Raw genomic sequence first — 12,871 nt, 5'->3', positions numbered from 1 at the left:
GCCGCTCTCGTCGTAGCACGGGCTAGTCGCAGTCGTAATGTGCTGTCATGGCGGCGTGAGCTGAGCCAGCAAGGGCCAATAGCTTCCGAGCAACGGCAAAGGTCATCTTGTCCGTCGATTCTTGGCTGTTGGGAATGCAGTCATGCTGCCGGCTCTGGACCACAACATGAGTCACGCCTCAGGAGGAAAAAGAGAGACATTTCCCACTTTTCCACTCGACGTGAAACGAGCGAATGGTGGTGCAGAGGAGCGGATTCAGAATCTGCTTGGACGATGCAGGAGGAGAGAAACGGCTAGAGCGATGCAAATCTAGGACTGGGCTGCATGATGCTGACATTGATGTGCCTGCTTCAAGTTGATGTGGCCAACTAAGTCCTACGGTAGGGCGATAGCGACAAAGTCCATCAAACTTCAGAAGGTGTATTGCCTACCCTAGACCAGCGCGCGCAAAGTCCAAATTCAGGCACCAAGGCATCAGCTTCTGTGTTCCACGATGTGCCTGTCCACCTGACTTTATTAAGCGTGGGGTCCAAGGAAAAGTAGCAGTGGTAGCAGTTCTTCATCAGCCCTACGGCAAGACTAGAATGCTTGAGCCGCATCAGGGGGATCAGTGCCGAAGACAGATCGAAGAATCTGGGGAAGCTGGAAATTAAATCAATGCCAATTCACATTGCCATCATGGACAAGCCGTCGCCGCCACGAGCAGTGAAATTGGTGCCGAGTTGGCAGAATTGGCAAAATGCTGCAGTCGGTTCACTTCGCGTCGTGACAGTAGTATTTGGCAATTCACATTTCATTCACAATGCATGCGGCAATCCCAACTGTATCAACGTGCCCTCACTCTCGCCAGCATCTCGTTTGAAGCCCTGGTTGCACATCGTCATTCATGGGCCGCTTTTGTGGCCTTGAATAGCGGGCCCTGGGTTGGGCAACAGGCTTCACAATAGGCTGCAGACTCTAGAATAGGTGCAGTGGCAGAGTGCACTGGAGGTAAAAAAAAAAAAAAAAAAANTGATCCAACCCGAAGCATTGTTTAGATAGATGGAGAAAATACTCGATATAGAATATCCGCCCGAACACCGAAAGCCTAGGCAACGGACCAACCAAGCAAAATGAAAAGCCTGAAAAAAAAAAAAAAAAGCTCGGGCCACTCACAGCCCGGCTCGTGCCTGCGTGGCTGCACGTGAGGAGACCTCCGTTTTTTTTGGCCTCAGCGCTAATAGCTCTCGCGACGCGCGAAGTCTCGTTACAAGTATCCAGTTCGATTTGCGACCACTGCTGCACTTCTTCTGTGCTCGCCAAAAGGCTCGTCTCGGCGCGCCCCGTCAACGCGACGTCTTCGAAACGCACAGATCCAGACGGTCCTTGTGTGTGTAGCTGCTCTGGCTCTCTGACGCCGCCGGGCCTGTTCATGATTAGTGTGTCATTGCGCGATTCCATGCACGCCTTATATATCCACCGTGCGGCACCATCCAGGTCATAGGTCAGTCCCTCAACCCAGCCACTGGAGGCATGAGATGCGCGGCCCGGAATCAAGAGCAATTCCTGACTCATATTTGATAGCTTAGGGGTTGTTGGGCTTATCAATACCTATCCGCACATACGCAATTCATCCATCAGTCTCCCATCATTTACATTGGCCCAGTCCCTTGAACGTCGCTCCGAACCGCCGCAGAATCCGATACAATGGCTGGCAGCAAGAGGAAGCGAGTCCTCCTCGAGGACTTCGATCCCAATAAATCGGATCCGGAAGATGAAAACTTCGACCCGGTAGAGGCACGACCCAGCCGCAGCTCCAAGAAAACTCGCCAGTCTAGAAATGGGAAACCAGGACAAAAGAGGACCCACCGCTATCGCGGCTCTGACATTGACGACGACGAAGACGAGTTATCCGATAGCGAAGAAGACTCTTTTGCTGAGGGCACTGAAGAATCGGATGAAGAAGCGCCCAGGAATGCGGCTGGGCGGCGGGCCAGGAAAGTGGCAGTCAAACAGCAAAATTACAAGGAGAGCAGCGAAGATGACGACGACGACATCGAGGAAAAAGAAGAGGAAGAGGATCCCGATGAGCTAGACGATGTTCCCCTCAAGCCTACGAAGCGAGAAACTTCAAGGCTGGTCAAGCTTAAGGTTTCTCGTACAGCCTTGGCCCAGACGCGTAAGACTCGAGCAAACACTGAAGATGCTGAAGAGTTCATGGAGCTATCCACTTCGGGCCGGCACGCCGTTCCATCCCGAGAATCACAAAGTAGAAGCCCTGAGGTGGCTGCACGAAATATCAGGGCCACCCGCGCTGCCAAGGGGGTGAAGAAAGCCCCCGAGCCAATTTTGGAGGCTTCCCATGAGAGTAGCTTCCCAGAGAAGGAGGACGCGGATGAACCCGACGAGCTCTCGCAATATTCACCAAATCGTGAGAAACAGGAAGAAATTGACTCCGATATGCCGGATGCTGTTAAGGAGGCCAACGAGGAGGAAGAGGCCCAAGCGGACGCTTCAGCCGCAGTGAAGCAGGACGTGGCCGATGATGACGACGATGACGATGACGTACCTACCACTCGGAGGACCAGAAGCGCTCGAGTTGCTGCTGGGGCTTCTACAGAGGATGCCGTCGAAACCACCGAGGCCGTTGACGCTGAAGCTGCGGCCGAGGAAGGGTCGGATGCCGGTGGTGCTCGCCGCTCTCGCCGACTAGCGAGAGGCACCAAGAAATCCACGCAGGAACCTAGTAGCGATTTTGAGCCTGGTGATGATTCTGATGACGCCGAAGAGAAGCACGGGAATCTGGACGATGTTATGGACAGCCCAACGCCTCGAGGGAGACAGACCCGGTCCCGCGGCCGTACCTCTCGCCGTCGAAACTCTTCCGCTGACGAGGAGCCCGATTTCGACTTGGATGAGCTAAACGAAGAAGCCCGCGAGCTGAGACGCTCATCTAGGCCGCATAGAAAGGCCCGGACAGAGTCCCCCATTGTGTACCAGGAGGGCTCCCGTAAGCGAAATAAGGTTAACTATTACATGCCTCCCTTGACGGCAGCCAACATCGAAGAAGAAGCAGAGGATCCTGCACCTACTCCGGCCCGCAATCGTAGACGAGGCGGCGGCGGTGTTGGCTGGGACAGGAATCTCAACACCACTTACGGTCCCTTTGGCGGCGGCGGCGATGTTGGGTCTTTGCTTGGCGGCCCATGGGGGACCGGTGCCACTGGCGGAGTCGATTCGGATAGCAGTGATGATGAGATGACACACAGATCCACTGCTGCAGGAAATGTTGGTATGACGCCGACGTCTGCAGTTCCAGCTGGTGGCCTTGTATCTGGTGGGCAGGGACATGGCGTTGATGCTACACCCAACGTGGGCAAGATCAAAGACCGCAAAGCGCTTGCCGATGCTGACCCCCTAGGTGTGGATTTGAACGTCGACTTCAGCAAAGTCGGCGGTTTACAAGGCCACATCGATCAACTCAAGGAGATGGTTCAGCTTCCTCTGCTCTATCCTGAACTCTTCACGAGATTCCATGTTACGCCGCCTCGCGGTGTCTTGTTCCATGGTCCACCGGGTACGGGTAAAACGCTGCTCGCTCGTGCTCTAGCCAATTCGGTTGGCTCTGGTGGCAAGAAGATCTCTTTCTACATGCGCAAGGGTGCTGATGCGCTCAGCAAATGGGTTGGCGAGGCTGAAAAGCAACTTCGCTTGCTCTTTGAAGAAGCGAGGAAGACCCAACCTAGTATCATCTTTTTTGATGAGATTGACGGACTTGCGCCGGTCAGATCGAGCAAGCAAGAACAAATCCATGCTTCTATTGTCTCGACCCTATTGGCCCTGATGGATGGCATGGATGGACGTGGACAAGTCATCGTCATCGGTGCCACCAACCGACCAGACAACATTGACCCTGCTCTTCGACGACCCGGACGATTTGATAGAGAATTCTACTTTCCTCTCCCCGATCTCGAGGGGCGTCGGTCCATCCTCAACATCCACACGCAAGACTGGGGCCTGTCGGACGACTTCATGCGCTCCCTGGCTGAAAACACCAAGGGCTATGGAGGTGCTGATTTAAGAGCCCTCTGTACTGAAGCGTCACTCAACGCCATTCAACGAACATACCCACAGATTTACTCCTCTACAGAGAAACTGCTTGTCGATCCTGCCAAAATCTCGGTCCATGCCTCCGATTTCATGATCTCTATCAAGAAGTTGATACCTTCGTCGGAGCGTTCTGCGACATCAGGAGCACGCCCCCTTCCAAACTCTATTGCGCCTCTCCTCCGTGAACAGTTTGACGAGGCCAAGCGGGCTCTTGATCTGCTCTTGCCTCGGAGAAAGAAGACGACCGCGTTGGAAGAGGCCATGTATGAGCAGTTCGAGGACGAAGATCACGGATTTGGACGTGAGACACTGAACCAAGAGTTTGAACGCTCTCGAGTCTTCCGGCCCAGATTTCTCATCTCAGGTGCTCATGGCATGGGCCAAGGCTACATCTCGTCTGCAATCCTCCATCACTTTGAAGGGATTCACGTACAGAACTTTGACCTTCCCGCCCTCCTCAATGACGGACGAGTAAGCTTCAACTGTCCCCTCACATCTCTCTCCGTTTGTATCAGGTCATCGCTAACTGAATAATAGGCAATGGAGCAAGTCATTGTTGGTCTCTTCACTGAAGTACGGCGCCATAAGCCGAGTGTGATCTACATTCCAAACATTGACGCCTGGTACACGGTGCTGGCTGGAACGCTGGCGCTAGTCACCTTCCGCACCATGTTGAGGTCCATCGCCCCGACGGATCCCGTACTCCTCTTGGCCACCGCAGATTGCGAAAAGAAGGATCTCTCACAAGAGATGGTTCGCGACTTTTTCGGCTACTCTCGCAAAAACCAAATGCAGATAACGAGACCGAACAAGGTGAGAAAGGGCGCCACGCTAATAGCAGTGCGAGCAAGGATCGCTAACAGTCAGTAGGCCAACCGTATGGAGTATTTTTCGAAAACATTGGATTATGTGAAGCTGCAGCCTCGTGCCTTCCCAGATCTTGACAACCGCAAGAAGAGAGTTCTCGAGGAGCTCCCAGTAGCTCCTCCGGCACCTGTCAAGCCACCAACTAAAGAAGAGGTGAAGGCTCTGAAGAAGAAAGATCACCAGCTCCTGAACGCTCTCAAGATTCAACTGCAGCCCATCATGGATCAGATCAACCGCCGGTACAAAAAGTTCAGACAGCCAGTTCTTCAACAGAACCTGATTGAGTACTTGTTCCTGGAGGCAGATCCGAACTATGTACGACCTGATTTGGCAGAAGGGGAGAACAGACCCTTTGAAATTGTCAAGGACAAGCATGGAAATGACGTGCTGATGCACGTCGAGTCTGGCAAGTACTATTACAATCTCGAGACCACAACCATCGAGGAACGCTTGTCGAACGGGTTCTATGCTCGCCCTAAGGACTTCTTATTCGACATCAAGGCTCTTGCAAAGGACGCCAAGAACATTGGCGACAAGGAGCGCACTCTCAAGGCCAACGAGTTGCTCAGCAATGTCGAGGTAGATGTGGCGAGCATCGAAGCCAGCACAGCCCACATCGATTGGGAAGCACTCTACCAGCGCCAGCAGCAGCGAGCCAAAGAGGCAGCAGAGAAGGAGCGAAAGCGAAAAGCCATGCAGTCTGTATTGGAACGAGTCCAGTCGGATCTTGGCGGAGGCAATGACAGCGATTCGCAGGGCCCTCTCACCCTTGGAGAACCAGTGCCGGGGGCTCGCACCATGGCCCGCTTCCAGATACGAAGCCCCTTATCCAACGGACATGGCGAAACTGGCCAAAATGGGCATCCGCTTAGCAATGGTATTCCCACTCCGATAAAGGAGGGCGATGTTCAGATGAGCGGGACCGACGACGACACCCAGAATCTGACCCAATCCCAAACCTCTCCCATGGCCCCGCCGCCAAGATCCCAAGAGTTGTCTTCCTCAGCAAATTTGGCGGCTGGGGCAACACAGGTATCTCAGCGAGCTGCAGTTACCACCCTGCCTCCTGGGGTATCACCATCGGCTGTAATCAACGAGGCATCCTCGACTAAGACGTCAGATCCGTCGACTCATAGGTCTTCCAACTGGAGCACGCAGAACACAAACGGAAACCAAGAGCACGATGATACGTTGCCGGACACGTTGGTAGTTAACCAGAACCAGAGCCAAATGTTACCGCATAACCAAAGTATCTTGTCATCTTCTAGTGAGATTTGGCCTCATACTCAAGCTAGGGGACCGGCTCTCGACGCAGATAGCTCATCTGCTTCGCTCATAAGCCGCCCATCGCTCGATTCGCAAACGCACAAGAGCCCGGGAGGTGTGAAGTCGGTGATAAGCTTGCCGTCTCATGATTCAAGCTCGGCGGGGGATGCGGTTCGCAACTCGGGCTCGTCTTCTCAACCGTTGCAAGTGGAGGGGCAGATTGAAGAACTTTTGCACAGAGTGGCAGAATATACCTCGGGCTGTACAATTGAGCAACTTGAGCAAGTCAACCGTGAGATGATGGACGAGATATGGCGAAGCAGACACGAGTGGAACCGAGTCAAGGTGCTCGGGAACGTGTCGATAGTGTTCAACGAAGTGATGAGGGACATTGAAAACATCCAGGGCATGGGTCCACTGAGCCAACGAGAAGACGTGGACGTGTAGGAGCGTCTTTGACGAAGGAAGCGATAAGTTTGTTTCAATCTTTTGACATCATCGCTAGAGCATTGGAGCGACCAAAAATATGTGAAGAGACATTATGCAGAATTGTTTCTTGTAAGATTGATTATGGATACTGGATTTGGGTTGGCACAGCGCTTTTTTCTTCTTTCTTCTTTCCCCCCCTTGTCTAATCTTTCTTTTTTTTCTTTTCTATTTTTGATCTTTCCCCTTTTGTGTACGAAGAAAAGAAAAAAAGCAGACAGATTCTGAGGAAGTCAAAAAGGACTGTTGGCTGAGGAGGGTGGCGGCGCCGACAAAAAAGGGAGTGGCCCCGTGTTTGCCTAAAGCTTTGGAGTTTACAGGAACCTGTGCTTGTTATATTTCCTTCTCTTTTTTTCCCTTTGCACCTTTTCTTTTTGAGATAAGTAATAGGAGATACCTTGAGGAAAACTAGATGTATAAGCTTATGGATACTACATACACTATGAATAATTGAGTCCCAAACTGTGATGACATGATTGTGGGAGCGTTTCTTTGGAGACTGGGTAGGTGGGCTTGATACGCCGTGCAGGTGCCTATAAGCATCAAGTCAGACATGTATGTATTTTGGTACGTGGGCAAGGCAAGTATGTGCTTTGTGTATCTGTTTCATTGATGTATTTGTCTCGATATCCTACAATGGCTGAGTGACAATCTTTGCTCTAGCCAAGACCCAATTTCCTACGGCTCCATTACCCAAACAGTTGAAGCTTGCTATTCAACCCATACTCTACGGCCCATCCTCCCTTAGAAAAATGCAATTACAACTTCGATTTAGTAGCGCTATCAACCCTCTGCCCCTCATCATCCTGCTCGGCAACAGTCAGGTCGGGCAAGCGGGCGGGCATGATGCGGCGCGGGCTGGAGCCGGGAACGACGCTGTACTTTGAAAAGTCGGTGACGCCCATGTGCTCGCGGAGGAAGTCCTCGTCGAGGACGAGCTCGCCGTTGACCTTTTCGGCGGGGGAGCGCAGGATGCCGAGGATGGCGTCGGAGAAGATGGTGGGCTTGCGGAGGTCCTTTTCCTCGCCGGGGTTTTTCTTTGTGAATTGCTCGGTGGCGGCGGATTCGATTGCCTGCGTTTGGTTAGTAAAATGTTGATTTTATACATGGTATATATATCTGTGCATGTATATATATTTTGTTGGAGGTTTTGTATGTATAGGTATGTTACTTACCACGGCGGGCCAGATGCTTGTAATGGCCATGTCCTTGAGCCCTTCGCGCTTAAAGTCCATGGCCAGGCCCTTTGTCAGGACGCTCATGCCGACTTTACCCATGGCGTAGGCGGTCTTGCCGCGGAAGAAGCGGCTGTAGATGGGCGGGCTGACGACGACGATGCGGCCGTGAGGGCGGAGGTGCGGGAGGGCGGCCTGGACGACGGCGTAGAGGCCCTCGGGGTTGACGCGCTGCATGAGCTGGAAGCGCTTGAGGGGCGAGTTCGCGACGGAAGCCCACCAGATTGCGCCCGAGTTGTAGACGAGGACGTCGAGGCGGCCGTATGTCTGGATCGAGAAGCATTAGCATTAACATTAGCATTGATGATGGCGATGGCGATGGATTAGTGGAGGCTTTGTCTTTGTCTTACAGCAATGGTCTTTGCGACGAGGGCATTCACGCTCTCCTCGGACCGCACATCGACCTGGATGGGCGTGGCATCGCCGCCGGCAGAGGTGATTTCGCGGGCGACGGTGGTGATGGTTGAGTCGTTGGACTTTGGATTTGGGGCTTTATCGGTGAGCTTGGAAGGGTCTGTGATGGACTTGGCAGCCACGACGACTGGATGTTGTTAGTCTGACTTGATGGACATGGCATGCGAATTTAGTGAGATGCTCACTTGCGTAGCCGTTGGCGGCCAGATCGATGGCGACTTGGCGGCCGATTCCGCGGGAAGCTCCCACGACGAGGGCTACGGGCTTTGAGCTGACCATTTTGGGTGGTGGTTAGGTTATTTTACGTGTAAGAAGTGAGACGGAGAGATAGTAAGACAGTAAGATGAGGAGGCTACGATGAGACGGAGACGCGATGATGGTTCAGAGAGGTTGATATGCTCAATTGCTTCTTATCTTTTCTTTTCACAAAGTGGAGAAGAAGACAAGAGCTTATAAGGCTGATGAGATTCCAGTAGCCCTGAAGCATAACGAGTATGTCATCCCCTCCGAAACTTATAAATCGTCAGTTAAGCTGGGCGTGAAGCTGCCGAGATTGTGGAGCACAGCATCTAAACCCGGGAGCTCTTTTCCGATTACTCAACATCCGCCGCTATGGATCAGGGGGCTCTGATGCCTCGGTTCCGTGCCCAGGTGCTGATTATAGCGTCCTCAGCGCTGCTGCCCCGCAAACTTACAGCGCGGCTATGCGGTAAAGCTGCAGTGGATTAGCAGTTTGGAGTAAGCCGGGGTAAAGCCATCAATGGATTACACTAAGTGTCCGTATGGAATCGAGAAATGGGGGGGAAAGCCTCGCTATTGCTTGCCGTACTGTGGACTACAAGTACTGGGGCGGTCTTACATGTGCAAGCTCGCTCTCCTCCTCTCAATGCCCTCTTGAATTCTGATTTTGTCATCATCGTCAATCACGCCATCTGCGCCTATCTGCGGGAATCGATTTTCCTTAGTCTTGATCTTGGGAAAAAAAGCGGAAATCTGGGGGAAAAGCTGCTTGTTTAGAGTAGACAAGGGGAACAAGCGCAAACCAACCATGGGCGGCAAGATTGAGTGCTTCTTGGATCTCGGTGAGTCTTGCACGGTGCCTTTTCGGGGGTTTCTGGGCTCGGTGTGTCTCGACTGGGGCAATGCTGTCATTTCCCTTGTCTTTTCTTATTTTGATATTGTGATTTTTAAATGACTGATCGATGCATTCCCGCGGTTAGCATCCTATTTTAGCTATATCGCGTTCACAGACTTGGCGCAGAATCGAGATAAGCTGGCGGCCAATGGAGTCGAAATAGAGTAGGTCATCCCACATGCTCCCCTTTAAGGACACGGCGCATGATCGTGTACAAGGAATAGTTGTTTTGGATCGGATACTCATTTTGTGTTCGTTAGGATACATCCCGTGCTGCTGGGCGGCATCAACCACCTCTCAGGTATTCCATGACTTGGATATCATTATTCAACGATATCATACCATGATACTGACTGGCCATACAGGGAACCGTCCTCCGTGGACAAACGAGATCAAGGCAGCCTACCTAAAATATGACTCTCGTCGTGCCGCTGAACGCGTTGGCCTTTTCGGTATCCAGGGCCCTCCAGACCTCATGTCTGTCTCTCATACCGTCTCACCGCTGCGTGCACTTCACTATATCAAGGCCAACTACCCAAAGGAAACATTCCTTGCCACCTTTGAGTCCTTATTCAAGGCCTTCTGGACGCCTCCCCACGTCAATCTCATCCCGGAGGAGAACCTGCGCGCTGTGCTCCAAGGGGCGACAGAGAATCCTGTCAAGGGCGGTGGCAAGAAGCTCTTCACTGAGGAGGAAGTGGAAAAGATCTTGAAGGCCCGTGGTGGGATGAAGGACGTTCTCATGGCCACTACCCAGAGGGCCGTTGATCAGGGGGCCTTTGGCGCGCCTTGGATTTGGGTGACGAATGCAAAGGGCGAGCAGGAGCCCTTTTTTGGTAGCGATCGGTGAGTTTTTATCAAAAGTATTTCCCTTTGCTTGAGAAGGGATGAGTTGCATGTAAAAGGGGGGTTTATCATACTGACTGGATTCAGATTTCATCATATTTACAAGTTTTTGGACATTCCGTTTCAAGATATTGCGGTGTTGACGCCGTCAAAGTTGTAGCGAAGGCTTGGTAATAGGCGAATGGAAGTGCAATAACTGCACTACATGGTTAATTAGATGTTTATGTATAATCTGAGACTTAATTTTTGAGATATCATCCCCATTAGCCAGCGGTCTGTTGTCTCTGCCATACCCACCTTTGGCCGAATCTAAGCTTGCAGCGCATTTTCACTGCGCTAAATTGGCAACTAAACAACTTACACCATTTTTCACCACTTACTTATCCTCATATCAAACATACAACACAGCTGCAATGGCATCGCCAGAACTCACCCTCATTGTGGCGGCCACCCGTAGTATGGGCATAGGCTTCCAGGGCACGATGCCCTGGAAAGGCCTAAAAAGAGAAATGCAGTATTTTGCTCGCGTGACGACTCGAGTTCCAGCTACTTCATCACAGGTAAGGTTGAAAAACTTGTTCCATCTCATATGAGGTTCAGCTCAGCAAACGACGCCGCTTTGACTGAAATTTACATCTATTCTATTCATAATCTAAAGCCAAAATGATCATGTACATATGAGCAACTTGCTAACTGAATTCTAGACTCCCCAAAACGCAGTCATCATGGGCCGCAAAACCTGGGACTCTATCCCCCCCAAATTCCGCCCTCTCAAGAACCGCCTCAACATCGTCATTACCCGCTCAGCGCCCGCCAACCCGCCCTCTCCTCCCACAGGCTCTGAGATCCGAGTGCCGTCCGTAGAGGCGGCGCTGCGGTACGCGCAAGAGGCGAACTCGAGCGGCGGGCGCATCTTCGTCATGGGCGGCGCGCAGATCTACGAGGCGGCGCTGAGGCATCCGGCCGCGAAGCGCGTGCTACTGACGAGCATTGATGCTGAGTTTGAGTGCGATACGTTTTTCCCGCTGAACTTGACGGGGGAGGGGGTTGATGGGTGGAAGAAGAGGTCGAGGGAGGAGTTGCAGGAGTGGACGGGGGAAGCGGTTGAGGAGGGTGGACAGGAGGAGGCGGGTATCAAGTATGAGTTTCAGATGTGGGAGAGGAGTGAGTGAACGAGCGTGAGGATGAGCGTGAGATTGGTTGTTTTTTCATCTATACATCAACAAAGTTCTATATACCAGGAGGTGGCGTGTCGGGCCTCCGCTTTATGCCAACACACTCGTACACTGCATTATTATATGCACCATCAAAGAAGAGGGACTCATCATCTTGAGCCTCCGTCGTCTTCCTCTCATTTTTTCCTTGCCCACGCCACCGTTTTTGCCCTTGACACCATACATATATTTTACAGGTCTCATACTCGCCAGTTCTCTTTTGGTCGTCATCGTCATTGTCGTTTTGAATGCCCCCGTCTTCTTGATTCAAGCAGCCTTGGCCACCTCGGGCGTAGGCTTTACTTCTTGGCTCTCCTGCACAGCATCCTTGCCAGTCTCCTTCTTGAATGGCTCCTCTAGCCTCGTCCAGAACACATCAACTGGCCTGGCTAGCACTTCCAGCGCCCTATTGGGCATGGCCATGTCCGAGGCGCTCTCCAGCGACACAAGGCCCGATCTCATCCATCCAACAATAGCCACCAGCGCTCGGGGGTCGACCTCGGGGTCGCCCTTGAACAGATTTCTCCACACGGCGCTTGCCAACACAGCGTCGCCCTTGATAAGGCCCTCATCGTATGCAAGCAGGAGACCTCGCCACTGGACAAATATGTCCTTGAGGTAGCGCTGTCGGAGGGCGCTGGATGTGATGTTGTGGTCAATGTGCATCTTCTTCTCGCACTCGAAGAAGAAGTGGTCGATGAGCTGCTGCTGCCAGTTTCGGTATGCGTCTCGCTCGAGGCATCGTATGCGGGCGTTGATGAGGTAGAGGTGCAACATGGTGACGTGCGACCAAGTGCTAAAGGTGGGCGGCAGTTTGAAAGCTGCAGTCCGTTAGCAAGCGTGATGTTTTATTTTGGACCAAGATTTCACATACTATTATGCCAGATGTTTCCCTCTTCCAGAGCCTGGCCAATTTCCTCGCCGTCATCCAATCTCTCTACCTGATCATTCTTGCGCTCCTCCTCAGTGATGCGATAATCAGCTGCTTTGGCACATGCCTTGAACAGTCTCTCCGAGGCGCCCAGAACTCGGTACGACTCCCCAATCGAGCTCCCAAGACCCCCCAAGAGCCTCCTAGAGCTGGAGCTGCTGAAGCTCCGGGACAGCGGCGACGATCGGACGGGCGCATTGGCGTGAAGCAGCGGCCAAAAAACCGATTTGGCGGCCGAAGACCGGGATACTGATGTGCGGGATGCGACCCGGAGCAAGGACCGGGCCTGTGATCTGCAGCTTTCGCAGGCCATTGTGAAGAAAGAAGAAGAAAAGAAAATAGATTAAAGATTGCGAAAAAGATTATGAATTATGGTGAGCGCTTCGGG

General features: G+C 52.4%; 6 protein-coding genes across 6 annotated transcripts; 3 read left to right on the top strand and 3 right to left on the bottom strand.

Moving 5' to 3' along the window:
* Window positions 1-837: 837 nt before the first annotated feature.
* Window positions 838-1,413, bottom strand: M431DRAFT_478621 (hypothetical protein; the record flags this gene model as incomplete). Its single annotated transcript, XM_024915691.1, has 2 exons — window positions 838-957; window positions 1,156-1,413. 2 exons carry the CDS (start codon window positions 1,411-1,413, stop codon window positions 838-840), a joined length of 378 nt encoding a protein of 125 aa, XP_024779234.1.
* On the top strand, window positions 1,260-7,149 carry M431DRAFT_13830 (hypothetical protein). The gene is made up of 4 exons (XM_024912573.1): window positions 1,260-1,483; window positions 1,564-4,560; window positions 4,627-4,902; window positions 4,960-7,149. The coding sequence occupies exons 2-4, from the start codon at window positions 1,687-1,689 to the stop codon at window positions 6,667-6,669; spliced, it is 4,860 nt and encodes a 1,619-aa protein (XP_024779233.1). The 5' UTR covers window positions 1,260-1,483; window positions 1,564-1,686; the 3' UTR covers window positions 6,670-7,149.
* Window positions 7,150-7,296: 147 nt separating this feature from the next.
* Window positions 7,297-8,866, bottom strand: M431DRAFT_516636 (hypothetical protein). The gene is made up of 4 exons (XM_024920311.1): window positions 8,543-8,866; window positions 8,294-8,484; window positions 7,884-8,210; window positions 7,297-7,781 (listed from the first exon to the last, which is right to left on the bottom strand). Exons 1-4 carry the CDS (start codon window positions 8,634-8,636, stop codon window positions 7,467-7,469), a joined length of 927 nt encoding a protein of 308 aa, XP_024779232.1. The 5' UTR covers window positions 8,637-8,866; the 3' UTR covers window positions 7,297-7,466.
* Window positions 8,867-9,250: 384 nt separating this feature from the next.
* Window positions 9,251-10,595, top strand: M431DRAFT_504499 (hypothetical protein). Its single transcript, XM_024918479.1, has 5 exons — window positions 9,251-9,439; window positions 9,578-9,656; window positions 9,753-9,793; window positions 9,858-10,338; window positions 10,426-10,595. The coding sequence occupies exons 1-5, from the start codon at window positions 9,406-9,408 to the stop codon at window positions 10,496-10,498; spliced, it is 708 nt and encodes a 235-aa protein (XP_024779231.1). The 5' UTR covers window positions 9,251-9,405; the 3' UTR covers window positions 10,499-10,595.
* Window positions 10,596-10,751: 156 nt separating this feature from the next.
* M431DRAFT_73849 (hypothetical protein) lies at window positions 10,752-11,510 on the top strand (the record flags this gene model as incomplete). The annotated part of the gene is made up of 2 exons (XM_024922170.1): window positions 10,752-10,898; window positions 11,043-11,510. 2 exons carry the CDS (start codon window positions 10,752-10,754, stop codon window positions 11,508-11,510), a joined length of 615 nt encoding a protein of 204 aa, XP_024779230.1.
* A 309-nt stretch (window positions 11,511-11,819) lies between these two features.
* M431DRAFT_478617 (hypothetical protein) lies at window positions 11,820-12,796 on the bottom strand (the record flags this gene model as incomplete). The annotated part of the gene is made up of 2 exons (XM_024915690.1): window positions 11,820-12,373; window positions 12,427-12,796. The coding sequence occupies 2 exons, from the start codon at window positions 12,794-12,796 to the stop codon at window positions 11,820-11,822; spliced, it is 924 nt and encodes a 307-aa protein (XP_024779229.1).
* Between the last annotated feature and the right edge of the window lie 75 nt (window positions 12,797-12,871).

This window comes from Trichoderma harzianum (genome assembly GCF_003025095.1).
Source record: "Trichoderma harzianum CBS 226.95 unplaced genomic scaffold M431scaffold_2, whole genome shotgun sequence".
NCBI lineage: Eukaryota > Fungi > Ascomycota > Sordariomycetes > Hypocreales > Hypocreaceae > Trichoderma > Trichoderma harzianum.
This window is presented reverse-complemented; position numbering and strand designations above follow the sequence as displayed.

Coding starts and splice junctions, on each gene's coding strand:
- M431DRAFT_13830 (XM_024912573.1), top strand. CDS start 1,687: ATGGCTGGCAGCAAGAGGAAGCGAGTCCTCCTCGAGGACTTCGATCCC. Junction 4,561..4,626: donor CCCTCCTCAATGACGGACGA/GTAAGCTTCAAC, acceptor ACTGAATAATAG/GCAATGGAGCAAGTCATTGT. Junction 4,903..4,959: donor AGATAACGAGACCGAACAAG/GTGAGAAAGGGC, acceptor AACAGTCAGTAG/GCCAACCGTATGGAGTATTT.
- M431DRAFT_516636 (XM_024920311.1), bottom strand. CDS start 8,636: ATGGTCAGCTCAAAGCCCGTAGCCCTCGTCGTGGGAGCTTCCCGCGGA. Junction 8,485..8,542: donor GGCCGCCAACGGCTACGCAA/GTGAGCATCTCA, acceptor AACAACATCCAG/TCGTCGTGGCTGCCAAGTCC. Junction 8,211..8,293: donor TCGTCGCAAAGACCATTGCT/GTAAGACAAAGA, acceptor TTCTCGATCCAG/ACATACGGCCGCCTCGACGT.
- M431DRAFT_504499 (XM_024918479.1), top strand. CDS start 9,406: ATGGGCGGCAAGATTGAGTGCTTCTTGGATCTCG. Junction 9,657..9,752: donor GCCAATGGAGTCGAAATAGA/GTAGGTCATCCC, acceptor TGTGTTCGTTAG/GATACATCCCGTGCTGCTGG. Junction 9,794..9,857: donor CGGCATCAACCACCTCTCAG/GTATTCCATGAC, acceptor CTGGCCATACAG/GGAACCGTCCTCCGTGGACA.